The 26981-nt window shown below is 41.0% G+C and overlaps 1 protein-coding gene across 6 annotated transcripts in view; it reads right to left on the reverse strand.

Moving 5' to 3' along the window:
* Nucleotides 1-26981, reverse strand: part of col4a6 (collagen, type IV, alpha 6) — a 143504-nt gene that overhangs the window by 20156 nt on the left and 96367 nt on the right. For 3 of the 6 annotated variants that reach the window (XM_026162555.1, XM_026162553.1, XM_026162551.1), the window contains exons 5-24: nucleotides 15558-15692; nucleotides 14477-14521; nucleotides 14116-14235; nucleotides 13939-13995; nucleotides 12664-12708; nucleotides 12418-12480; nucleotides 11985-12020; nucleotides 11816-11857; nucleotides 6886-6978; nucleotides 4734-4787; nucleotides 4558-4620; nucleotides 4364-4408; nucleotides 3728-3781; nucleotides 2799-2865; nucleotides 2608-2718; nucleotides 2380-2520; nucleotides 2013-2051; nucleotides 1024-1119; nucleotides 602-759; nucleotides 277-459 (exon numbers count right to left, since the gene is read on the reverse strand). In XM_026162555.1, coding sequence (XP_026018340.1) covers nucleotides 277-459; nucleotides 602-759; nucleotides 1024-1119; nucleotides 2013-2051; nucleotides 2380-2520; nucleotides 2608-2718; nucleotides 2799-2865; nucleotides 3728-3781; nucleotides 4364-4408; nucleotides 4558-4620; nucleotides 4734-4787; nucleotides 6886-6978; nucleotides 11816-11857; nucleotides 11985-12020; nucleotides 12418-12480; nucleotides 12664-12708; nucleotides 13939-13995; nucleotides 14116-14235; nucleotides 14477-14521; nucleotides 15558-15692 — 1647 coding nt within the window. Of the gene's footprint in view, nucleotides 1-276; nucleotides 460-601; nucleotides 760-1023; nucleotides 1120-2012; nucleotides 2052-2379; nucleotides 2521-2607; nucleotides 2719-2798; nucleotides 2866-3727; nucleotides 3782-4363; nucleotides 4409-4557; nucleotides 4621-4733; nucleotides 4788-6885; nucleotides 6979-8183; nucleotides 8274-11815; nucleotides 11858-11984; nucleotides 12021-12417; nucleotides 12481-12663; nucleotides 12709-13938; nucleotides 13996-14115; nucleotides 14236-14476; nucleotides 14522-15557; nucleotides 15693-26981 lie in introns of all 6 variants that reach the window. The other 3 variants (XM_026162556.1, XM_026162554.1, XM_026162552.1) reach the window with 2 other exon arrangements.

Here is a 26981-nt window from a genome sequence, read left to right on the forward strand (position 1 = left end):
GATGATAATATACAAAATAAAAGGGGAAGAACAGAAAGGCACAGAAATTATACAGGAGAAGAAATGAAATAAGGGAATGAGATGAAAAGACAGCAAAGAAGCGAGAGACGAAAAACAAAAGAAGAAGAAAGGGGAAAACACGAAATGAAAGGACAGAAAATATATGAGAGGAAAGAGGAAACAATGATCGTCATTTGGACGTCTTTTTAAAAACGTATTAAATGAAAATCTTTCTGCAGATGAACTAATATGTAAACTGTGTTTCGAAGGACTCACTGGGGGTCCAGGAAATCCAGGGAAGCCAGGCAGCCCGTCTCTTCCAGGATTTCCTGTTTCACCTGTAGGTCCTCTGGGTCCAGGATCTCCTATGACTCCCTTCAACCCCAGATTTAGGGTGGGGTAATATGGAGCCCCCTTCTCTCCCTTACGCCCGGGGAAGCCCCGCTGACCAGGAGGACCCTGCAAAGTTACAGAAATGTGAAACTTCAGAAACTGGTATGCATGCATTTAAATTACTTATCATTATGATTAATACGATGATGATGATGATTATTATTAATAATTCCCATTCAAGTCATATCAAGGGCAGAGTTTTGCTTACACTAGGTCCTGGACGACCACTGAAGCCTAGTGAACCGGGGTCTCCAAGAAAACCCTTCACCCCAGGCAGGCCAGGACTGCCATTGGTTCCTGGACGTCCAGGTGGTCCATCTAACCCCGAGAAGTCTCCTCCAGAACATCTGCAGTCACCAGGGTCGCCTGCAGGACGGCGGGATTAAGAATTGTAGATTGTCGCACTTTTTCTTCCATTTCCAGTTGTGTTTTAGTTTCCTTGGATACCAATGCTTCGTATTTGTATTTTGCTGCTTGCTTTTCATTTATTACTGTGTGGGTAAACTCCTCACTCACCTCTTCACTTCTCGACAACAATTTTGACTCATTTTGAAATACGCGATGATTTAAATATATTTTTTGCGAGAAACAAATCATTTCATTTCATGAAGTCTGCATATCTGCGTGTACCTCTAAACCCTTTGGCACCAATGTTTCCTGGAAATCCTGTGGGACCAGGCGGCCCGGGGCCTCCAGGGGGAGCAGTTGGTAGACCTTCAGAGTCACCTGCACAAACACACACGCAAAGCTACACCCATTAGAGGTTACACTGACCGCAAAGTAGTTTTAAAAGTCACAAATTGTTACTTTAAGATTTTACACAAACACTTTATACTTGTTTAAGTTTCTTGAACTGATTTATTGCTTCTGCTTTTGAAACCAAGCTTTCAATAACCGGAAAAGGAATTACTCAAGCCAGCAGAGCGGAAGTGCGGCTCGAAGCCACAGTTTAAAATCAGGTTAGTTTGCTTTGTTTGGTTTCCAGATTCGACAAAAGATTTAAGCTGCTGTTGCAAGATGAGAGGCTTATTTTTTGTCATCTTAAAATGTAAAACAACATGAACCCCTTCAGTGATTTTACATCGACCGTCATGGTTAAGAGCTACTCACCAGAAGCAGCATGCACAGCCTGTTGCAGTTCGGAGCCTTACCCCGGCAAAGAAAATACCCAAACACAGTCATCTTCCATGCCAGTGAAATCATCTTTTGTTTTTCCAATGATTTCCTTCCAGTATGTTACACAGACTGTTTCTTCCTGTGTTTCCATGTGTGTGTTTTACAAATAAACAGTCATTAAAGAAATCTTTTGCTAGCAAGCGTTAATGTCCACGTGAGATCTGTGAATTACGTTCACAGCAGGCGACACCTTGTCACCAGAGATGAGAGAAGCAGCTTGGATCAGTAGAGAGAGCCTCTCATATCCAAGACTGAAGCTGGCTACACTCTATACTAACAACCGCTCCCTCCACAGCACAGAAGTGATCAAATAAAGCATTGTGGCAGCTAGATGCTGGCTGTGAAAGTTGAGTCTGTGGTTTTGAATTTCACTTTGGCAGCATGATTGTTGCTGGCGAGTTTCAAAGAAATATGGCTGCCTTTGGGATACCTGTAGGACTGACCTGTATCAGGATAGATGTAGCAGGGCTCAGCGTTTGTGCCTTGAAGGACAGCAAAGTCAGTCAGCTGTTATATTTGAAAGTGTTTCTATGTCTTGTCTTTCACTTCTACCGAGTAGTTGAATTTTATTGTGTTTAAAATGTAAAAACCTATTTTTTATATACTGAAAAATATTTTGCTTGAATCCTCGTAACCCCAACAGTAACAGAAACTGAGCACAAGTTACACAACAGTCAAAGCTCAAACATGTATAAGAAAATTTGGAGGAAATAAAAATAAAGCTGTACTTTCAAATATTCGGTTTCTACTTCTGCTTGCCTGAGAGGGAAGGACCACAGAGCTTTATCTGCTGTTTTTGTGTAAATGTACCTGGAGGGCCTTGAGGTCCAGGAAGGCCACTGGGACCTGGGGGCCCAGGGAGTCCTGGGAAACCTTCAAAACCAGTGGGCCGTAAGCCGGGGTCACCCACTTCTCCTTTTACACCTTTGGGCCCAGGAGGACCTCGAAGACCTGTGTGCACAGACAGCTTCTGTTGTCTAAAGATCATTACTGATGGTGGTTAATCCTCCGTGATCAGTGTGAATTTGTGTGTATTACCTGGACCAAAACGATCAGGTCCTGGTTGGCCGGGAGGTCCTGGAAAGCCTTGAGGTCCCTGGTCACCCCGGGGTCCTGGAAAGCCACGTAAACCCGAGTCCCCTGGAGGTCCTGCAACCAATCACAGAAGAGGTGGTTAAAGGGCCGGTGGTTCACAGGAACACATGTGTAAAAAAAACTCAAGGTGTTACCTTGAATAGCATAACCCCCATTAACAAAAGAGCTAGGTCCTGGGGGTCCGGGGTCTCCCTGGTCTCCCTACAAGATGTACCCAAAAAACAGGTTAGAGCAGAAATATTGATGGTATCATCTCTCTAAACCAACATATAGATAAGTAACCATTTTCAGTTAGCTAACCATAAAACCCAGAGGGTGTATCTGAAAATGTGTCATTGTGGCAGAGTGATATTAACATTTTGTGCTTTCAGTGATGCTCGTTTGCTCTTCTGGCTGTAATGAGCGGTTGTTGAGTTACTGCCTTCTTCTCAGCTCAGAGTAGTCAAGCCGCTCTCCTTTGATATTAACAAGGCATCTTCACCCACCTTGCTTCCTCATTCTTTGCTCTGTTTGAACCTCAGCAGGTCATCTTGACCATGTCAACATGTCCAAATACGACTGCTGCCATATTATCAGCTGATTAGATATATGTTACCAAGAAGTCAAAAGGGTTTAATGAAATGTCCTGTAACTGCTAAGCTAGGATAGTGTCTATAAATGAAGATCCGTGATTAGGCAATTTAATTATTATTAATGTTTTATATTAAAAAATATCCGCTTTTACAAGTTGTCATTACCTCTGTAACAAGAGTAGTATATGTGACAGATAGAGCAATAAAAATTGCTACCATCAGTGTGAGCACAGTAGCCCCATCTGCTGGTGAAATAGCAGAGAAGCTTTATACAAACTTTGCCCTTTCAGCTGCTGCCTTTATGCCTATGGCGTGTGGATCTGATATATTGTGGTGTTATAAATTCACAGGTTCACTACAAATGATATAAAAGTTCTTTTTAGTAAGAAATGTTGATGTCTCTTTATAATTATTAGGATATAGGAAAACACAGCTGTAAGAAAATACCCGACTTGTACCATACATCTGCTTTAGAGGAACAGTGATTCTACCTTGAATCCTGGGTAGCCCGATGAGCCTGGGGTGCCTGGACGTCCTTTGGGTCCCTGGGTAGAAGAAGAAAAATTAATCTAAATTTAACATACTGTACAGGTTTAAAGTCTAATGGCTATCATGCCGTGCAGCAGGGGTGTCTGTGTTGACAATAATATATATATTTTGTCATGAGTTAGGAAATAAGAGGATGCAGTAACTCCTGAGTTTCCTATAGATATTATGAGGTTATCTGAAGTGTACTTCGAAGTATGTACTGTATTTTTTCTTGGTTTTTATGGGACTTTTTGGTTGTGAATGCACATGAATATGATTCTTAACATGGAGTAAGGGCAACAAATGTGTTGCTCTTTTTTTCTATGATTTAAGACCATCAACTACATTTTTACATGAAACCCCAATTCACTAAATAAAGGTAAAATTATATTTGATCCATATAGTAGATCCATCTACTACAACAGTAGATGGATCTCCTCTTCTATGTAGGAAAGACCATGTGTCTAATATAAGAGGATAACTGTGGGGATGAAGGCAAAGAAACAATTGCTTTCACCTGTAAGCCAGCTGAGTATTTTCTGTGGCTCATAATTAATGTGAGAACTATTACTCTGTGCTTACAGTCTTACAAACCCTACCTGCAGTCCTGGAACACCGGGCGGTCCGTTAAACCCTGGAGCCCCCTGCTTGGCGAAAACACAAACAACACCCACCACAGAAGAAGAGGAAATGGTGAGAGGAGTTCCCCTCACAAAGGGAAATAAGGAAGGAATTTCAAACAGTAATGTCACTAAATGCACTTTAACTGAAGCCAAAAAGCGCAGAGTCTTACTCTGCTCCCGGGGTATCCAGGAATGCCCTTTTCTCCATATTCTCCAGGATAGTCAAAGGGTCCCTGTGATTCAGCGACAAAAAGGAAGGTCTCCTGAATCACAATTTCTCCTAAAATGCATCTTGCATGGTGGGCATGAAATAAAAAATAAACAAGCAAACTGTTTGAATACTTACAGGTAGGCCGGGTATTCCAGGGTATCCTTTAGTTCCCTTTGGACCGGGGTCACCCTTTGAGAGAGGCAACGAGAGAGCAAAGTAAACAACAGCAAAAAATCCATCCTTGTTACGCACTCCATCCCCATTTGTTTTTCATCCATTGCCTTTAATAAATCATGGATCCTGTTCACGTGTGGTTTCTTCTTTGCGCGGTAGAGCTTTAACTGGCATTTTGTGGATGAATTTGTGGAAGTGTTCCTGAGCCCATGGAATGATTTCCATGAGTGAATCATTCCTGTTATTAATGCCGCGCCGTCTGAGCACCCAGAGATCACAGACAACCAATAGGAATCTTTGGATTCCCCCAGATTCTCCAAATCTTTTGATATTATGCGCTGTAGATGACGACATATTTTAAGTATTAATAATTTGATATTGAAGCACATTATTCTGAAATTATTCGACAATTTGCAAATTGTTGAACCTCTGCCCTGCATTACTTCTGAGAGGCTCTTTTTATATCCAGTCATGTGACTCACCTTTGGCCAGTTAACCATTTTTCTTAACATTACGCATTTTCTCAGCTATTCATAAAATATTTGCAAATCATTGCATTCAGTTCTTATCTAGAGCACATTTAAAGCGTCACAATTTGGGGGATAAGTGGGTTTTGTATTTAATTGTGCTAAAATCAGGATCGTCTGCGACAGTCATAGTTTGCTGGACAGTCAAGTAGACGTACTCCTCTTGTTGAAATGCATGCAGCACTGTTGTGCCTCAAGTCTGTTGCATGTAATTTAATAACAGTGACTGTTAGTGCCTCCCTAATTTACAGTTTTGATGAAGTGGAATTAAAGACGTCATTTTTCCACATCTTTTCCTTCCATTTGTCTCTTATTCACGTAGCCTGAGGTTTATTATTTGACCTTCCAGCTGTGAAACCTTTACTGACTCAGGCATGCAAAAGGTCTTATAAAAGTCTGGAGATCACTGAGGTCTCGGAGCAAGAGCTACCAAAAGAAAGGATTGTCATTATCGTGACGTATGTGGCGTTTTTCCATCGCTGTGCGGCTGTGATCTGATTTAATCCTGCTTCAGTCTGATAAAAACAACACCTTGCTAAGAAAACGGTCTCATGCAGCTCGTCATTTAACAGCTTAATGTGGCTGCTGCTGTCTGCTTAGACCCTAAAGCACTAACATGGGGTGATTTCACCCACGTGGTGAGTAAATATCACTCAGTGGTATTTCCCAGGGGAATTCATATGCTCAAAAGGTATATAGTCAGCTGGTCACCTTCACCCTTTCAATTTTTTGTTCTTGTTGTTTATCTATCCTACTGTTTTCAGTGATGCAGGGAGTCTGTCACCTCCCTGGAAAAGGATCACATTTCCCAGGAAAAAGTTTCCATTTTTCTTTTATTTTTGTAGATTTTTTTCTCTTTGATACCTTTTTTTGTAGAGGGGAAATAAAAGAAGAGTCCTTTTTGCCGTGCATTTTTCTACTTTAATACGTTTTGAGAAGCATGTTTTAACTGATTTATTATATCAGGGGAAATGTTCCCTGACATTAGCGATAGCGTTACAAAACTAGATGTTAGTGTTGTGAATGCGTTCAATATAAAGCTGCAGCATTAGCATAGTGTTGGTTTTTAACTTTCTGAGTGGCCATAGGCTCAGAAACTATTCTGCTCGCCTCTACAAACAGAAGGTAGATGCATTCGCACAAAGTCTTGGTAAAGGACAGGAAGCTTTTTGCTTGTGTTTATATTGATCAGCCACGCTGGAGCGTGCTTTGGTTGCATGAAGCAAAAACAATATGTGTTGGGCAAATAGAGCGCTCGCTTTTCAAGAAATCTGCTAGATGACCATCGCTGTCATGTGGCAATAATTAAAAATCTACTTTTCCCAGTGACACATGGACATAACAGGAAGTCTTGGTTTGGATGTGTCGGTTACACCAAAGAAAAATGTCCGTTTCTCTCATTCATAAAGCAGTGAACCTGGGAGAAAAGTATGTAAGTAAGTGAAGCATACAAGTTTACCAACACATGATGGTGTCGATCACTTTCAGGCTGTTGCCACCATTAAAATGACTTTTTTATGTTTGAAACTGATTTTTTTGTGACAGTGAAATAAAACGCTAATTATGACTCGTGTTTCCCAACAAACCTGCATTCCTTTGTCTCCTTTGGGAAAACCCACAAACTCCACAACGCCATTGATCATTGGCTGGCCGGGGTCACCAGGCAAGCCCATGTCGCCCTGGATGCGGTGACCAAGGAAGAAAGAGCTGTTTACGCTGACGAAGCGCGGGAAAAAACAACCCCAGCTTTTGGAACGTTTAGGGGAAGAGAGGGCAGACTGTGGACTGGAGGATGGACGGCATGAGGCCGCGCAGGAAGCGGCTGAAGAGAGCACAGGCCGAGGAGAGGAGCGAGGAGCTTTATGGATGAGGATGAAGAGAGGCTGGTGTTTGTTGTTTCTTTACAACTTTAATCCTACTTACAGAAACTTTGAAGGAGGTTCAGACAGTAATAGTCAGATTCAATTTTAAGTTTTTTTTAACTAATTATAAACAGATTTGATTTCTTTTGGCAGATCTCCTCATGTTTCCAAAATTGTCTGTACTCAAGATGTGTCAGTCTGTGTCATGTGTTTGAAAGCTACCAAAAAATGTAGGATCAATAGTTTGAACTTGAAAGCTCAGACATGCTGAGTTTATAACAGTTTATAAAAGTTTATAACAGAAACTTTTCACTAGGGTCCACTTTGCCATCTTCACTAGACTGCAGTTTAATGCATAAACGTTATAAGCCTCAAACACATTGCACAATGACAACACATCCCAAGGAAGAAAAACTATTTTATCCAAACACCTTTCACAATAAAAGCTTCCTGGTTTTGGTGCAGAGCAATTTTTACTGAACCTAAACTCAGTGGTTTTCCAGCAGTTAATGATTCAGCACCTTTAATGCCATAGTTTGTCTCTCACACTCACAGTCTGCAGCATCTGTGTTGCTTTCATTACTTTTATTACAGCTGTAAAACAAATATGGGATAAATACTGTATTTCTTAAATGATCTTAATAAAAAAAATCAGGTTGGCTGAAAAATGTAAATGATTTTTTCTCCAAATTCTGATTAAAGATGCACAACTGCTGCTCTCTGTGAGTCTGGACAGTGATGACCGACCTCTCCTCCACCTCTCCCCGTGTCTCCTCACGTCCTCCCTCAGCTCCTTGTTTCCTCCCTCCAGCACGTCCTCCTCTCTGAGGTTTGTAAGGTTTGCTGCAATCACTGCTCCTCTTCTTTATTAGACCTTTGGCCTGCCTACTGCTGCATCGTTGCACTTCTTTCTTTTGGTTTCTTTCTGCAGTGAAACCCCCACCACATCCTTGCGTGTGTTTTTGTGTGTCTGTTGTGTTAGCTCAAAAACCTTCGCTCCTTCCCTTCCTTTGCTGTGTTACCTTATCTCCTTTGTAGATAGTGAGTGTTTTTGGGCCGCTTAGCGACGTGTCGCCGGGACTACCCCTGGGTCCGGGAAGACCCACGTCACCCTAGAGTCCGAAATACACACGAAACACACTGTTAGCCAATCAGGAGACGCAAAGAGCAGAGGAGGGGAATGAAGGAAGGAAGGAGAGAAGGGGAGAGGAAAAGGAGAGAATGGGAGGATTATTTTACTGAAGCAAAGGTGAGAAAATAGCATCAGCACCTTGAAAAATCACATTAAATTATATTCACTGAACAGAGCAGATCTGGACTCTCAGTACAGTGTGAAGCAGAGTAGCATCAGATGCAACTAATGTTAATCAAAGTTAATCTAACCTGCTGTTATGCATATAAATGTGCACACAGTCGATAAGGGACATCAGTCCTTATATTGAAAGTAGATCTTTTTAAAGCTTCTTTAGGCGAGAAGGTGACACCTGCACAATCTGTACGCTGTACAACATGAGGTGTATCACTCCTCTGGTTTTCCACCTGGAGACAGCGTTTACACTACAGTCTGCCTTTGGTGGCAGCTGTGACATTTAGCTGTCGCCTCATTGCGCTGACACACAAAATAATTGTCTAATTTTATCCATTCTGGACTTTCACAATGAAAACCTTTACGTCTTCAGCTCGACCTCCTGTTCTTTTGTCTTCGAACCATACACCATTTCAGGTCTCACTAACATATTTTAAATCTTCTCTTTCCCACTTGCGGTTATTCTTCTGTCACAAATCACCTCTGACACTTGGCTCCACCCACTCCCACTTGACTGCACTCTCTTTTCTACCTCTCTTGTGCACTGCTCCTTGTTTGAATGCTTGACCTCAGTACCTTGACCACCTTTGCTTCTTGCATGTTCACCTTTCCACCTGTCTCCCTCTTATTCACAGACATGTATTCTGTCCTGCTTATACTGACTTTCCCTTTTCTCCCCAGAGCAGACCTCCACCTGCTCCCGACTCTCACTGCAGATCACAGTGTCATCTGCAAACATTGTAGTCCGCAGAAACTGCTGCCTTACAGTTGGACTCTTTTCTGTCATATAAATTTACTGCATTTTAGAAAAAGAAAAAGGAGGCAAAAAAAGAGGGTAAAATATAAATATAAGGCTCAAAAACAGATTAGAGAAGGTAAAGGAATAATAGCCGTGATAGATAAAAAAGAAGAAAGCTTAGTGACACTTTATATATTATAGTCAGTGTATAAAAATTCAAGGCCAGAATTAAAGAGAAATACACATGCTGCACATTTGTTTACTGAAAAAAGGTGTAATTCAATCCTAAAAGTGCATTTCACCAGGCTGGAGAAGATCCAGCTGTTTCCACATTCACTTCATCCCTGTTTTTATCCTTGCTCAGTCGCTACGGGTTTTGGTTGATCACAGCATGCATGCAGTGTGTGAGGAAGATGAATGTTAGTAGCACCTGTGCCATTTGTTCAATCGGTATGGGCGGGTGTGTGGATTGATGAGCGGGTGGTGAATAAGAAGTCAAGGAGTGGGAGAATGACCTACAAGTCTCAGCAATCATCACCAGAGGCCTGATGTGGTCAAGATGGGTAAATAAAATCATACAGGAAGCAGGAGCGAGTGGTTGCAGCACCCAGTTACAGCCCACAGGTTACAGTCCTCCAGAGTGACAACTCAGAAATTTCAACTGGTAAAAGTCCAGGGTGGGATAGACTCACATAAAGTCAGCTGGGATTAGCTCCAGCCCACTCGCAAATCTGAACTGGAGAGGTGTTTTTAAAACTGGATGGATGGGACGAATTTTGGGTGAATTATGGTGAGAAATCTCTGAGCTGTCATTCAACAATAAAGAAATCAGTCCGTGAAGCCACTGGACATCGGACAAACTCCCCGATCTAAAGAAAAGAAAAGAAATTGCCAAAATAATTGAACTTGGAGTTGAGCTGGTCAGGATTAAGCTGAGCGATCTGTCTCAGGGAGTCTGCGTTTGTCTCAGCGGCAGCACGGATCACATGAAGAACAAACCAGACCGAAACAAGCAGAGGCTCATGTGATTGTTTTTATCATTCAGGAAACAGATGCAAAAATCAGTCCAACACATGTGTCAAGAAGAGGATGGAGAGAGGAGGAAGGTGGAGGGATGCAGGAACGGGTGGGGTTAAAAGGAGAAGGAGGGAGGGATGCAATGGACGGAAGAAGAGCAGGCTGTGCCACCACCAAAATGTTAACATGCACGGCATTAAATCAATGAACTTTAGTGTCATTCGAGCCGACACACACACACACACACACACACACACACACACACACACACACACACACACACACACACACACACACACACAGCTGGAGCACTTAAAGCCTGCTGTTGTCATTAGTGGTTGTAGAGCAGTGATTGCCAAAGTGTCAGTTGGGGCCCCCTGGTGGACTTTGCAGGTACTGCAGGCATGCCACAGTAACACTGTGTACTAATTCTATCATGAATATGAAATTATCACTTATGAACAAAGTGAATTAAAGCAGAATTTTCTGGCTTTAAGGGGGCCACAGCACTTTTCCCTTTGGGAATGGCTGCTTTACAATATAGAATCCATAACATTTTACTACAAAACAACGTGAAACGGTGGTTAAAGAATGTTTTTCACCAACATAATGACTTAAATCTGAGCTCTGCTTTAATAGCAGTTTATTATTAGCATTTGGGTCCCCGTGAGGTTAAACACAAGTTTTTGCTCCAACAAATAGAAAGATTTTTTCTTTCTTTGGAAAGAAACTGGGGGCAGACATTTATATACATCTTATAGTGATGCTTCCATCAACAAATAAATGTAACTTGGTATAAATTCTAAAAGGAGACAAAGCTATTTCCTGCATGCCCTCACTGCTGATTTCCTGTTTCTCCTTTCTGTGACATGAGACTACATCCTAATCTTAAACACAGACTGTACAGAAAAGATGAGTCACAGGCTTATTTTCCTGCAGTCAAATGTGTTTAGCGAGCAGTGGACGTTTTGCTGACTTGTCAATCACAAGGCTTTCATACCTTAAAGCCCACCCTTCTTTATACTGTGCTGTTAATCTTTTTTTCTTTTCAAATGTTCCCTTTATCCCTCCATCCTCCTCTGTCACACCAAACATCTGCATGCCCACCTTCACTAGAGCCACACATCTTCCCTGAAGTCTTCCTCTTGTCCTCCTGACCAGCAGCTCCATCTTCACTGTTCTTCCCTCCTCTGCACATATCCAAACCATCTCAGCCTTGCCTCTCTTTAACCGTCTTCAAGCTGCTCAGCCTGAGCTGTTCCTCTGATGCACTCATTTCTAACTCTGTCCAATCTGCTCACGCTTCTGTTTTACTCTGAGTAGGAATCTAACTTATAAAACATGCTTTTGCAGATAAAACCATAAAAAATGAACACATAGATAGTTACACTGACTGTGGCAAACTTTAGACGCAGAACACTTTGCTTCCATATTTGTAGCATAAAGAGAGCACAACCATGGTTCCTGTTTGCGGTCTTTTTCACGCGTGTGCGATGAATGAATCACTGCCACGAGCAGCATCAGCAGTGCTGCTTGTGTACGTGTGACTTAAATTGATGAATCTGTTGTGAGCTCTGTGGTTTACAGCGTACCTTGTCTCCTTTCTCTCCCTGAGATGCGTCACTACGGCTCCCCTAAAAACAAAAAAGGTTCATATGTACTTCTGGACAACAATGAGAGAATAAGAGAGGCTACCAAAAGGCAGCCATTTGTCTAAATTCAAAGAAATGATATGTCCCTTCAGTGTACCATTATACTTACCATTGGCCCTGGGGGACCGGGAGGACCTGGTGGGCCCTATAAACAGGACAAAGAGTCAGACTAAGCTCAATAAGTTAAAGATAAATAAACCTACATTCTGGCTGTAATGTGACTGGAACTAACTTATCACAGGGTTTGCAGGTTATACCACTTTTAAGCTAAAAAAATGTGCTACTAATATCTCTAAGTTTTAAACACGCTGTTACATAAAACCTAAATGCCTTCTTGCATAGAACTTTTATGAATGTACGATATTTAATAAAGCAATATTAAAGCAATCGTCACACAAGGCAGTAGAACAGTTTTTCCTTCATAATCACTGCATTCAGCATACTGCAAATTAGAAATTAATTAAACAAAAGAAAAGAAATGTGAAGGTGTAGATGCAGGGATTGGTCTGAGGAAGAGGAAACAGATAAATGAGTTTACATACTGGGTATCCTTCAGGTCCTTCGGGACCAGGAAAACCGACTGGACCATAAAGACCTTGTAAACCCTGCAGACATAAAACAAATGAAAACAAACCCACGTTACACAGCAGTGCTGTTTTCACTGTGGTGTAACATTATTTTAGACCACACATTGCTAACATCCAGTGCATATTTCACAGAGCTCAGTCGTACTACTACTTGCATTAAATATTTATGCTGTTGGGTGAAATAGTGAAAGAAACTCTTACAGGTGGGCCAGGGGTTCCTGGGTCACCCGAGGGACCCTGTATGGCCTAGATGAGGGCAATAAAGAGAAGAGCAAACAATAAATAAGATGCACCAACACCTCTGCACACATGGCAGAACATGGTCGTCTTCATTTGTGGCAAACATTGGGATTTTTACTCATGGTTATCAGCAGGAGTCAAAGTGGGCCAAATGCCACTCCAGCAGCTTCGGTAAATGAGAACTTAAATCTGTTAGCAGCTTTCAATAAACTGTATCAGGCTGGCAGTCGATCCAGCTGATGCCATCGAGTAACGTCGTCCTGCTGCACGCAAACGTTCTGTCTGTTCACTCATGTCATGTGTTCATGCTGCAAATGTCAATAAAGTTGTGCCACAGTAACCCGTTTCCTTCATATGCTGGGTAATTTGCAGTTCAATGTGTCAAAGAGATCAACAAATATCACCTAAATTAAAAACTCTTTCAGTGCAGGTTCATGTTTGTTTGTTTTTAGGTTGTTGGACTTTTTCCTCAATAAAGATGTCGCTGAACTTGTGGTTGTTAGTTTCAGTTTGTGTTAGAGTTTATTGACAAATTGAGATGCTTAGAAAATGCAAAGAAAACACATACAACAACATTTACTAACCACACATCTGTGTCTCGTTACCTTCCATTACCCTGATTACCCTTTTATGTACAAATAGTGTTGTCATTTCCTCAGGCTCTGTCGTCATCACCCTGTGTTCCTAGCCTCTTTATAAAGTAGCACAGGTTTAATTTACCTCTTTATTTCATGAACTCTGACACGTTTCGTTTACATCTGCCTGCCTGTGACTCGACATTTGGATCGCTTTGATCAACAACCACTCATCAATGACCGCTGGAGGAAATCTGAACTATCAATTGCGGGAGAATTATCTTTGTGAAAATATTAGTAACCTTTGCTTCACTTTTCCACACCTTCAGTTGTCCTACTGACTACTGAAATAAAGTTTATTTAGATAACCAATCAAAACTCAAATATTAAGTGGTTTTACTGCTAGAGAGGACTTCCTTTTCTTTCTAATCCATAGCTTCCCTATATGGAGATTGTGATTGTATGTGTAAGGATGATGGGATGGGGGATTAAGGAGGAAAAGATGCAGGAACTAAAAGATTTGTCCAACTTAATAAAAAATTAGAGTAATGGAAGTGGAAAAGTAAAGTTTTTGCAATATTTTGATACTGCAAACAGCTGAACTGCCTTGGTAAAGAGATCAGCCTGTGAGCAGCATCAGTGTGCATGAGTGGGAGCTTACAGCATTCTCCGAGATGAATACAGGCTCTCCTTTCTGACCCTTGGGCCCACTCAGCCCCTGTTGGAGGCAAACACAACATCAGTATCTCTGTCTCTGTATGTAAATATAATATTCGAAGTATTGCTATACGTGAGATTAAAATATGTGAGGTGAATGAAACAGGATGTCTTTCCGTACAGGAAATCCACTGGTGCCAGGGTATCCCCTCCCAAAGCCGGGATCTCCAGGATCTCCTCTGGTCCCGTTACAGCCGTCCAGTCCCGGTGGTCCTCTGCTGCCCGGCTGACCAGGGTGACCCTGCACAGCGAAGGATAATAAGGACATGATGACAAATTATAATTTGACCTCTCATTAGAATATTTACATTTCCATGATCATTTTTTTCTATATTCCTGCACTTTTTACACAATATGATCTGGAATTTTTAATGTGAAGGACGAGGAAGAGAAAAAAATCTGAAAAAAACTTGATGTTATCTTTAATGACAAGAAACCTCATTAAGGAAATTAATGGATACCGTTTGCATCTGTTTACTTACAGGCACACCATCACTTCCTTGGAATCCAGGCACTCCCATTGGTCCCTGCAAAGATAATAAATACTTTAAATATACAATAACTTTAAATGGAGACACCTTGTGGGAAAAACATGCAACTGCGTGCTTGGTGTAGAAAATCTGAATGTACAATGTTTGCATGAAGCATTATATTTAGCAAACTGCGATATTATTAAAAAAAATGTATTTGCTAATTAGTTATACACAGTATGTGCATACATCATGGATCTTTTCATTAGGTACGCCTTGCTGATACTGGACTGGACCATATTTTGCCTTCAGAACAGCTTTAATTCTTCATGGCACAGATTCAATAAGGTGTCGAAAACACTGCTCAGAGATTTTGTTCTCAGATTATTCTGTAAACTCCAGAGATGCTTTTGTGGTCACTGAGATCACATTTCTTACATATTCTGAAGCCCAGTTTGAACATGTCTACATGCCACGTGGAGTTGTGATTAGCTCATTAAATGTTTGCATTAACTTAGATATTTTGTAGTAGATGTATTTTACCCTCTATAGCCAGACCCGATGCTGGCATCAGACAGGTGTCTTGCTAATGTTTTTAAAAACACCTGTAACTCCAGTAACTGCTGAATGTTTTGCTAAATTAAAAGAATTCCAACGGTTCTTGAAAGCAGCGACTCTGCACGTGTCAGGGATATTAGGGTCATTACGGTAATCCCGAGAAGAAGGTTGGTTGAGAGAAGAGAAAGTGAGTGAGTGAGAAGCAGCTCTACAGAAAACAAACATTTGAATGTGGGTTTATTTTACTTTGTTTTTTTTATTATTTTGTTTTTTCTGCTTTCTGTGATATTCGTTGAGATTTGGATGTGCAGCCCTACCAGGGATTACCATAATGACATCACAGGAAAAGAACAGAAATGATGCTTTCAGGAACTGCTGATATTTTTTGTGCTAATGTTTCCTTTGATCTAAAAGTTTGACCTATAACCAGCACTCCCATTGGTTTTAATGGGTTAACAAGGTGGCCACTGAGTGAACGAATCACATTTAATGGGAAAAACAAATTACAACCAACGTAAAGATCTGAAGCACCTACTTTGTCTCCCTTTGGACCCGACGGTCCTTTCAGCCCAAGGTGGCCCTTCTCTCCTTTTGGCCCAGAAGGCCCAAGGACCCCACGTGGCCCGTCCTGTCCAGACGGTCCAACTTCACCGAGAGTTCCTGGACGACCCTGAGAGCAAAGAGAAGACATGATCACTGTTCACCAAACTGCAAGCAGAAAAACCTAGACTGCACACCCACGGGGAGAGTTAACATGTGAGTGTGGCTCACGTGTAGTCCATGTAATAACACAAGTAGTGATATGTGGTCCTAGTAGAGGCACAGCTACTGTAGGTTCACATTCAGTTAGAGAATACAAAGAAATTACAGTAAAATTAATGAAAAATACATTTTAGTCTTGAAAGAGCCAAAAATTCATGTTGTCTAAATGACTCACACAGCTCACAGGTGCACCGCTCAGTCGTGACCACAGGAGGGCAGCATAAACACAACAAACACTAACAGGTGGCTCTACTTCAGGCAAACGCACACACACACAGCACCCAGAAGTACTGACAGCCTCCCATTAGCTCACATTTTAAGCAGTTTGACTGGATAAGGAGAGGGGAGATGAACAGAGGGAGGAGTGGGCAGAGAGTGGGACAGATGTTTGTGAAGGTTTAACTTCACAGCTAAAAAAGCTAACAGAGGCCATTTTAAGCCCTTGTTATTATGTAAATGCCGCAAGAAAAAACCCCAACAAAAACATAAATCCAGTACGAAAACAAAATCCATAGTAAGCTTGTCTTATATCATAAACTGAAATAAGAGTGCAGTTTCTACGTGCAAAGAATGCATGTAAAAGAATGCAGCGACATGCAAAGAAATGGGCTCGTAAACTCATTATGAATAAATAATAGATTTAAATTTCCTTGAGAATATAAACTGCGGCACGGTGGTTAGCACTGTTGCCGCACAGCAAGAAGGTCCTGAGTTCAATTCCAACATCAGGCCGGGGTCTTTCTGTGTGGAGTTTGCATATGTGTGGAGGATAGACATCAGTAATAATCTTAGACGAATAATTGTTGCTGCCCATTAATGTGGGAATGGCTATAAGGCAAAAATGCATGTGAACAAACAACCAGCCTTCAGCAGAATGACATAAAAAGAAAAGAGTCAACATATTGCAATGGTCCAGTCAAAGTCCAGATATGAACTTTGCTGAAATGCTGGTGTGGGACCTTAAGAGAGCTGTGCATAAACAAACGCTTGCAAACCTCAATGGACTGAAGCAACGTTGTAAAGAGGAGTGGGCCAAAATTCCACAACAACAATGTGAGCCACTCATAACATCATGAAGGAAACAAGTGATCCAAATTATTGCTGCTAAACGAGCTAAGCTACTGAATCATAGGGTATACAACGTTTTTCACACTGCTTCTGCAGTTTGGCCTAATTTTTGCTACATAAACAAGAACACAGTGTAACACATTGTGGGCTGTTCTTCACTTCAGGTTGTATTTACTCAATTTTGGACCAGATGTTATTTTATTATGTGTGAAACCTTGGAATTCAAAGTGGGTGTACTTGCCTTCTCGTGTTTAATGGCAACTTTTTCAACTTTAATGACAGTAATTAAATAACTCACATTAATATCAGTGCGTTTTTAATGTGTGGCAGTGAAACACCTGCTAGCAGAATTTTGCTGTAAGTTTACAGGTAAAAACAAATTTACAGGGTTTTCACTTAAACACTGTAAATGTGTTTGTCTTTGTAAAGTGACAGTGATGCCAGACTGGTCTTTGTCACACTGTCTTACCTGAGCTCTCAGCTCTTTTTCCAGCCTCAGGGCAGGCAGGTAGTGCTTAATGACAGGGCTGTGCCAGCCTGCCTGAGTTGTCTGGCCCATAGTTCACACTCACACCTGGTTTCACCCAGGGAAAATATGCAGGGATCCCATAGGAAGCTGCTTTCTTTCACGCCTTTCCTTTCATCCCTCATTCCTCCATCACTCCTTATTGAAACAACTGCTATACATCATTTCTTCTCCCTCTTTCTTTTTGGTTCTCCTTTCCTCTTCACCTTCCACCAACTTCCTACTGCTTAATCTCTGACCTGTCTTCCTCCCAGCTGTCATCACAGTTTAAGCAACATACACCTATAAATGTCTTAGCAGACCTCCAACCACTGGGTTAAGTATCTCTTTGTTTATTTAAAACTCAGCAGGTCATGGGGTCACCTTGTCCAAAGGCTCCACTGTCTTTTTAGTTTCTATTTTCAGGTCATGGGTCACTTTCAAAGCGTCTGTCTGGCCTTACATAAAAGGTGAGAGGTGAAGAGTTGGTTAAGGTGAAAAGACGATCTGGTGTCAGTTAGTGAACAGTGTTTTTTCTGCCTCAACCAAAAAAAGATGTTTACAAGCTTGTAAAATAACCAACAAATGCTAAAAATGGCTTCAAAACCGAAATCTCTGAAAGTCTGAGCTGTTTATTGTCCCTGACTCTTTGAGGGAGGTTCTGAGGGTTTAAGGCATCTGTGTATTCCCTAACATGGTATGGTTTTAAAAAACTGAGAGAGGAGGGGGAAGAGAAGAGATGAAACAAGAAGGTGGGTGAAACCGCCATAAAAACAGTTACATGTAGTTTTAAATAACATCCAGGCAGTTTAATTTGCCATAAATTTAAAGCTGCTCTAAAATTCACCAGGGGGATTAGAACGAGTCTTTTCAACTCAACTTTATTTATATTGTAAAGTAAAAATCCTACAGTAATAGAGGGAAAACCACAACAATTAGAAAACCCCCTATGAGCCAGCAGTTGGTGACGGTTGGAAGGAAAAACTTCCTTTCAGCAGGAAGAAACCTCTGGCAGACCCAGGCTCAGGGAGGGGCATCCATCTGCCGTCACTGGTTAGGGGTGAGGGGACGAAGACAGGAAAATAGACACTCTAATTTAAAAGTAGAGTGGGTGTCCGTCTCCTAAATCCAAACTGGGAGCTGGTTCCATAAAAGAGGGGCCTGAAAGTTGAAGGCTCTGTCTCCCATTCTACTTTTAAATATCCTAGGAGCCACAAATAAGCCTCCAGTCTGAGACCAAAGTGCTCTTGTGATCAAGTATGTGACCTTGTATGTGAGGAGCGGGAAATTCAATTCTGGATTCAAAAAAGAACCAATGAGGGGGGAAAACCAATATGGAAGAAATCTACTCTCCCAATCAATGACTGTTCAAACAACTGTCCGGTCTTGCTTCTACAAGGACTTTGGTGCTAGACTGTACAGTGGGTTCAATGAAGGAGAACAGACCTCACAAGATCACAGTTTTATTTATCTTCAAAAACAGCTTCTTGATGCATCTGGAAACAGAGCTCAAAGCTGGAGATGAATCAGCTAGAGCAATGGAAGTAAATTAACAAGCCATCCATGCACTGAGTGTTTCTTCTTTCCTCGCCTTATTTCACTCTCTAAGTGTTTAAACAGCACTCTGCATTTAATTATTAGTTATCTTTAATCTCTGGCTCTCTTCTTGCCTGACTTTGCTGTCTGATTGTTGGGGTCTTCTCTGTTTTACCTCACAAAATAAATCGAGGACTGTTGTTGTGATTTGGAGCTATATAGGTAAGATTGAATTAAGTAGTTAAATGGCCTTTAATTAAGTATATGTCTAGCTCTGCTTTTTGTAGACAAGGAGACAAATTTTATCGTTGATCTTTCCCCCTGCCAGCATCTCCCTGAGTCCCGACACCGTCTCATTCGCCAGTTGGCATCCCTGTTTGTTTTCATGCCATCCCGTCGGGTCTCCGCCCGGCTCTTCCAGACCTTCCATCCTCATCACCTTCCAGCAGACTAGTCAGTTTGTAGGCCCAAATCCCTACCAGCATAATGGGCACAATGGACCCTATTCTGGCCCACTAAGCTCTCTGGACTTGCTGCTCCCATCGAGCATACCTCACTTCCTGATAGAGGAGAGTGCTTGGACAGACAGATTCTAGCCAACATTCGTGTGATAACCAGTGTGTGTGTATGTGTGCTGTTTATGAACACACACGCATGCAAACGCGAACACACGCCCTCGGGCCCTTGGAGGGTTTATCCGCACACATTGTTCTGTGAGCCGGTTGTGCTATGGGGAAGATTTTAGCTGTCACACCGCATGCTCACTTGGGTTTGATGATGGGCTGAAGATGAGGCAAGGGGTGGGCAAATGATAGGTCTTTGGGTGCAAGTTTAATCAGCAAACCAGTCTGATAACCCAATTATGGTTGGAGCCAAATGAATCGGCAGAACCTCAAACGCCTTTGCCAAAAAGGCAGAGTGAAAATACGGGCTGAAAGGACGGGACTCTTGATGCCGTTAAAGGTGAAACAAGGTGCAAGTCTTCAGCTCCCACACTCCGTCCATTTAAAATTACAGACAAAAGAGAAAGAAGGAAATCCTCCTTAGATGGGAATGTTTGGGTTAGGTCTATTCACTAATGGTCCGACTGCAAACCTAAACATCTCGTTTATCCCAGGCATGTTTGTCCTGCTCCAGATGACTGAGGATAAACCAACCACAGACAGAAAGTGAAAGTAAAGCCTCGATTTTTTTAAGCAAATTTAAGACTAATCACATGGTTTCTTTTCCCAGAAAACAGTTCAGTGGCCTGGTATTTATGTATGTATGGCTGTGAAAGTTGTCACTCCATAAACATAAAAAAATGACCCAGCTGACCTGGACAAGCACTTGAAAACTTTTAACACTTTGAATTAACTGCTGAAAAACATCCAAACATTTTCAGCTGCTCCACAACTCATCCCGAGTAGCTCCAAGCCTCTGCGCGGCTTCCAGATTTTTTTCTTTGTGTGATATCGGACCAAACATTCAAGAGTTTAATTTCAAATCAATACAGCATATAAGCTCATGATACATTTCTTTTTATTGCTGACATAAATAAAGCAACAAAGCTTAAAAATTGTGAGATATTTCTTTAGCTTCTCCTTCATTAACTGTCTGGCTGAAATAATTTACTGTTTTGTCAATTTGCTCTACTTTCCAAAACCCTGAAGATTTTTAGTTCACAAGTGAAAACAGCACAGCCGAGAGGCTGGTCAGTGAGCCCCAACAACCTCCGATCACTTGGAAAAGATGTATATTTCCTAATTGGTTGATTGCTGGCTGTCACTGGGTATAACTGGTTGCAAAGAGATACACTTCACAAATACAGATAGATGGTGTTCTACACACAACCTCCTTTTGATTGTACTGATTGCTGCCAGGCTCCTGCAATTTCTCAAAATTTGCATGGAAAACTCGGCTGCCTGCAAACACTTGCCAACTACTCACCGAGTGGTACTGTAACATGAAACATTGCTGCAGAAACAGCCGATGCCTTCAGTGTAAAAGTAGTACCTTACCGCTGTAACCAACTTGGTTCAAAGGTTGTACATTGCTTTCGGTTTCCACTCTCCTTCTGTTAGTTTTACTGCTGCTTAGCAAGTAGTTGGCAAGTGTTTGGAAACAGGTTGGCAACTTGCATGCAAACTATGGGTGACTGTAGCTAGCGACCAAAGTATATGCAGGAAGCCTTTGGTGCAGTACTGTATCCCTCTTTGTGACCATTCTTATTGTTAGCAAGCTCTAACAATCAGTCACTAATATAGAACATGCACCAGTGTGTAAGCCTATATGACTGTAGCTCACATCATCTAGCGATGGTTTCCTAATGCTTGAAAAAGCAACAGTAGCTTGATTAACTAAATCCTAATGCTCTGATGATAAGACCTGTGTATTACCATTTGATGCACATGTATGGGCATATCATATAATATCACTTCAATTCAATAAACACAACTGAAACTGTTTTCTATTTTTCTATTTCATGCCACTTCATTTTACAGACTTGCTTTTCTTTCTTTGATTTCAGTGCATCTTTGATTCTTTTGGTTTTTATACCTGAAACAAGTTTCTTTGCAAACTTACATTTTTATTTTGGGTAAAGAAACAAAGTGTTTTCAGATATTTTATCAGTTTCCCTTGTGATATAAACATAAAACAGCTTCTTTCGCTATTCATACTTTAGGTATAAAATATTACAGCCAAACTATCATTGAATGTAAGTTAATTAAATGGTAGCCAAAGTTTACTGATTCTGGTTTGCAGTGAAGCTCGCTGCATCAAACTTTCTAATATTTCCTGGTGGAGCTGGATTGTTAGTTTTCAACACACTGTATGGTTTTCATACTCCATAAGACAGATTCCTACACCTCCGCTCTACAATTGACTCCTCTGGGTTTGGTGATGGCTGCCATTACACACAAACTGTTCTCTGTTTTCACCCAGGTGCTTACCCCACCAGTAAATACCCTATTACTGGTCAGCGGACGATGCCATAAATTTGTGGAGTTTCCTCAGCTGTTGTCCAGGAAGTGAGCAACTTCCTATTTGTTATTTAAATGCAAACTACTATGAATCTCTACAAGAAAGACTAAAACATGAGGTAAAAGTTTCAGAATAGGTTTTTATAGCTGTATATATGGTTTACAGCCTTTTATCCCCTGGTCTTAGAAACTTTAATTAAGTGGTATAACTGGAGCTAAAGCAACATTACACTCCCATGCGTCCACCCTGAAAGTTAGCCCACAATGATGCCAACTGCTCAGAGCAAACAGCACATGTAATTGGCATGCACAACTCATCTAAACCTTTAAAACCTCTAAACCACTGCGCAAGTATTGTAGATAATCAGGTTTGGCTTAAAAACTAATTACAGTAATCAGTGTTGAATTATCTGGTAGGTCGAGACAAATGGAAAATGAAAGAAGAGGAATTTTGTGCTTAAATACTTCAGTTCACTGCAGTATTGCAGTTGCAATAAGCTAAAGTGGATAACAGTAATCCTGTTCTGAGAAAATAGTCTCAACTACACCCCTTTCTCATGATACCATCTTATTTTGACCTTTGTGCTACATTACATTTTAAAGATAAATTATCACAGTGGCGTGTCGGCATCAGTTAACCCCTTAACATTGTGTGTCATATTTAATGCATACAGCTTTTTTGCCAGTTTTTGGGACTTCGACATCATCGGTGTGAATTTTCCCCCTGAAAAACCTAAATAAATTGCACAATACATTTTTAAGCAATTGGAAGAAAAAAAAACAAATATAGAAATATAGCAAATATAATACAAATTAAATGTCATATATGAAAATTGAAATGTGATTTATTTTTAAACAATAAAAAAAATAAAGTTAAATATACACTATTTTAAAAAACCAAACAAATTTTCTGGCAATTATTTCATGATTCAGGCTTTAAAGGGTTAAAAAAAGAGTAAAAAGAAAAGGTTAAAGGTTAAAAAGCATTCAAAGATAAAAAAACATGGGTGAAAATCATACAAACTGTAAGCAACAAATGAATCCTGTTGTATCAGCAAAAACAAGACAAGTTATACCAATCAAACATCCCAAAACTAAAGGTGGATTAGCTACGAGTGGAAAAAATGTCAGCTTTCCTGTTTTATTTAGGAGAGTGTTTCATGAATTTGACCATTTTAACAAGTTTCTGTTTAAATTAAAAGTAAATTTGCAGAATTGTTTTGTTTTTTTTAGTAATAAATGTGTTTTCCACACTGCTGTGTTAAGTGAACATGAGGAGTTTAGGTTGCAAACACCTAACTGCGTTAATATTGAGTATCAGTTCAAACAAATGAATGTTGATTTTTTTCTTAATCTCATTGTTGGCATCACAAAGGAAATGCTGTCCCGTCGCGGCAGATGGCCCCGCCCCTCCCTGGGCCAGGTTCTGTTGGAGGTTTCTTCCTGTTTAAAGGGAGTTTTTCCTTCCCACTGTCACCAGGTGCCCTTGCTCAAAGGGAGTTGTCTTAATGTTGGGATTTTCTCTCTATTACTGTAGGCTTTTTACCTTACAATATAAAGTGCCTTGAGGTGACTTTTGTTGTGATGTGGTGCTACATAAATGAACTTTAATTGAATTGAACTGAATTTAAGAGAAGGAAAAAACTTTTGAGCTGAGGTCCATTAAAGTAGGGACCTCAGCTTAAACGTGCTTAAACGTGCTGACTTCAGATGCAAACATTGCGCCTATAGAAGTAATCTAGTATTCACTTCTGTTCTTTGAATCTGGTTTCATAACATTTTTGCTGAATTGTGTCATAGAATTTGTCACTAAAGCTTCTGAAAGTCTGGATTACAGACCAACCTAAAGGTCCAACCACCTCATCCAAATCATATCTGCTCTAATGACGGCTGAGATATCCAAGAACGCACTTTTTTCCGCTCTCTTTGGGATGCCAAACAAGTCTAAAGCTTGATCAAAACAAGACATCACTCCAAATCTGGCCTCAGCGCTGTCCACTTGGTCATATCGAATGATCCAAAACGCTAGAAACAGCCAGACTTTTACTTTGAAGGAATTTTCAATTCCCCTTTACAGAGGCTCTTAATTATGTGAATAAGAAGTTGAGGAATTAAGTGAGTCCTCGTGGTTTAGATTCCTTCTTTCCTTACAACATACCAGAAAGTTGCAGAAGAAGGGAACGAGAATGTTTTACACTTGGAGATAAAAGCAAACAACTCAAATCCAGTCAAGCCTGTCACACGTCTCCACATGGATTATAAAAAACCTTATTTTCCTTAACTTCAAACACATAATATGTCCATATGTCTACGCTGCTCTTCCAGGGAGTGCAGGAGCTTCCTCCCCTCCCTCCCTGTTTCTCAGCAGCATCTACCCTTACTGCACAAAGAGATCACTTCTGATTGGATCAGTTCCAAACTGCCTTTCTGTACAATTAATTCATTAGTTCTAATTAAATGTCACATTTTCATCTCGTTTTGAATCGTTGACTAGTGTCAGTACATTTCATCATAGTTTTCGTGACGTGGGTTGCCACTGGCGGGGCAGCTCTAGTAGGTGTGATGCGTCGGTGGTCGAGCGTGTTCGTCCATAGGCCGTTTGCTGTTCTTTGTTTGGTTAAGCTTTTGAATTGTTCGGCTTGCCTCAGATTAAAAGTGTGCATGACAAAAAGCTGAGGCGCATCCTTGTGCGAAGACGAGCTTCATCCAGCTGTGTTTAGTTAGGCTGGGATTGAGATTCCTGCAGAGCTCTCTGCTAATGTGCATATTTTCTATATTAGAGCGTATCTGTGTGTGTCTCTATCAGCAGTGTGGGACATATCTCCTCCACGTATCTCCTCTCTGCTCCTTCAAAACAAGAGCCCTAAGAGGAGAAACAACAGCAGAGGCCCCTCTACTCCCATGCGATACCATCTGACGCCCACCCAAAGTGCAGCGAGGAGTCAGCGAGGTCTAAATCAAAGCAGCAAGAGCAACATATTTGCTTTTAATCGTGCTTATTTTAAAGCAGTACTCAATGTATGAGACACGCAGTGCGAGCGGATTAAGAAATACCACACACATGCTCAGACATAATTGCATGTTCTGTATTTCTGGGTGACATATTTCGTCTTGCCCTTTAAATTGATGAGCTTCTGCATGTTTAACAGGGTCTCACTGAGTTTATGCTTAACAAGAAGGGCACGGCAGCTCTGAGAATAAAATGTCATAAATGACAGTTTGCATTTATGTGGAATTGTCATAAAACAACTTTGCTGTCATCACTTTAAATCACAAGAGCCTATAAAATCAGTAATAATCAGGTTTGCACATTCCTGCACGTGTTGACCTTTGTTTGAGTGTGTTTGTGTGCTTAGACTTAGATCGCCCAGGTATTTAATTCCTACTTTGTACAGAAAAGGGAGCAGTGAGGATAAACTACAGAGATCTGGCCTCTGGATCTTTTACTCAACACTTATTTTTTATTCAGTTTAATTCTTTAATTTTGTTTGAGTTAAATAAATAGGATTGCAGCTAGTATTAGACATATAAAATGAAAGTTTAATGTCTTAAAAACTAGAAAAAAATGTAACTTTTTGGGACTAAGAAGTATATGTATCCAATGAGACACATTAGAAGTAATGTACGAATAATTTTGCACTTTAGTCGTGTTGTGATGATTATTTCAGGTTTGCTGTTTAGATTGTGATTCGTCTACAGTAACTACGTTATTATTGTGGTAACGAGCACGGTAACTAGTTATTATGCCAAAATCAGGAACGCGTTACTCGTTGCTGGGATTTAGATAGGGTCGTTACTCGTTACTTCGTGTGGTGGCTATCGCGGAGCTTCCACAGATTCAGTAACATTAGCAAGTGGTGGAGGCCAGCAGGTGGATGAAGGAAAAGCAGAAGGAAAAGAGACCCGAGGTGGCCGCCGGTCCAAGTGTGAACTGAACTTCAGGTAAGAAGTTATGACCTGCAGTCTCTCTGGGTCAGATATGAACCAAGTTTAGTTGGAGTTTATTTTCGTAATTCTGACTTTTTCCGTACTGCGTGCTAGCTAGCATGACGGAGTTTCTATACAGCTGGGTGGGTGCTATGAAGTTAATGATGTTGAACTTTATTTTGTTAATAAGTTATTAGAGTTGCCAACCGTGCCGTCTGGTATTCAGAGAAAATATTACGCGTTTCTTATTGAGGTGAAAAGGAACAGAGTTTGTCCCGTAATTCAGCTACAATGAAAAAGACACAAAGCTGGAGTTATTCTGTGTCTTTGCTGCACAGCTGCCTCCTCTTCTCTCATTCTCTCCCCTCCCTCTCCCGTTTCTACTTCAATCATGAAACTGATCAATGATCAGCTGATCGGCTTTTCTCTCTTGTTTGTTTATCGCTCACTTTGCGCCGAAAGAGGAAACCAGCGGATGTCGCGCTAAACAACAGCGGCACGTTTAAGCTTGATCAGCTGTTGTTAGAATTTATTTAATATTAATTTCTACTATCAGCTGATGTTTGCTGGAGCCACAGCTGTAAAGCTGCTGGTCATGATATCGTTTGGTTATCTGGTGAGAGGGAAACATGAAGATGAAACCAGGAGATGTCCTTACTGAATCATCAGAGCTGAACAGGTGATGGAGAAACAGGTTTACCTTTTAGGTGACATGAATGAGTTGAAGGGAAGTTATGAACTGTTTCTGAGAGACAAATAACACCAGGATCCTTTTTTAGGTAGCTGACAGCTGGTAACTGTGCAGGGGCGGGTCTAGCAAAGTGTTGCCAGGGGGCAGGTAGGGCATTAACAGGGAGAGGGGGGCACAAAGAAATACTTTTCTTTCTTATTCTCATTTAAAATGTCTCGCTTTTAAAAAATAATTATCTGAATCTTACAACAAACGATTGATAGATTGATGCATATATACCATCAGAACAGTGTACATCACTGTCACAACAGTGTTTGTTTTCATTCAAAGGCTTTATGATTTTTCCTATAATGGTGGGCCGGTCTCTAGTCAAAATGCCCGGGCCAATTTTCTGTCCCAGTCCAGCTCTGTATGCGGCTCATCTGCAGTCTGGTGTTGTCTACATCTTCCTATTCAGAAGGCAGAATTTCCGAGTTCTGAGTACAATCGAAAGCACCACGACTGCAG

Source organism: Astatotilapia calliptera, chromosome 3 (assembly GCF_900246225.1).
Source record: "Astatotilapia calliptera chromosome 3, fAstCal1.2, whole genome shotgun sequence".
Classification (NCBI taxonomy): domain Eukaryota; kingdom Metazoa; phylum Chordata; class Actinopteri; order Cichliformes; family Cichlidae; genus Astatotilapia; species Astatotilapia calliptera.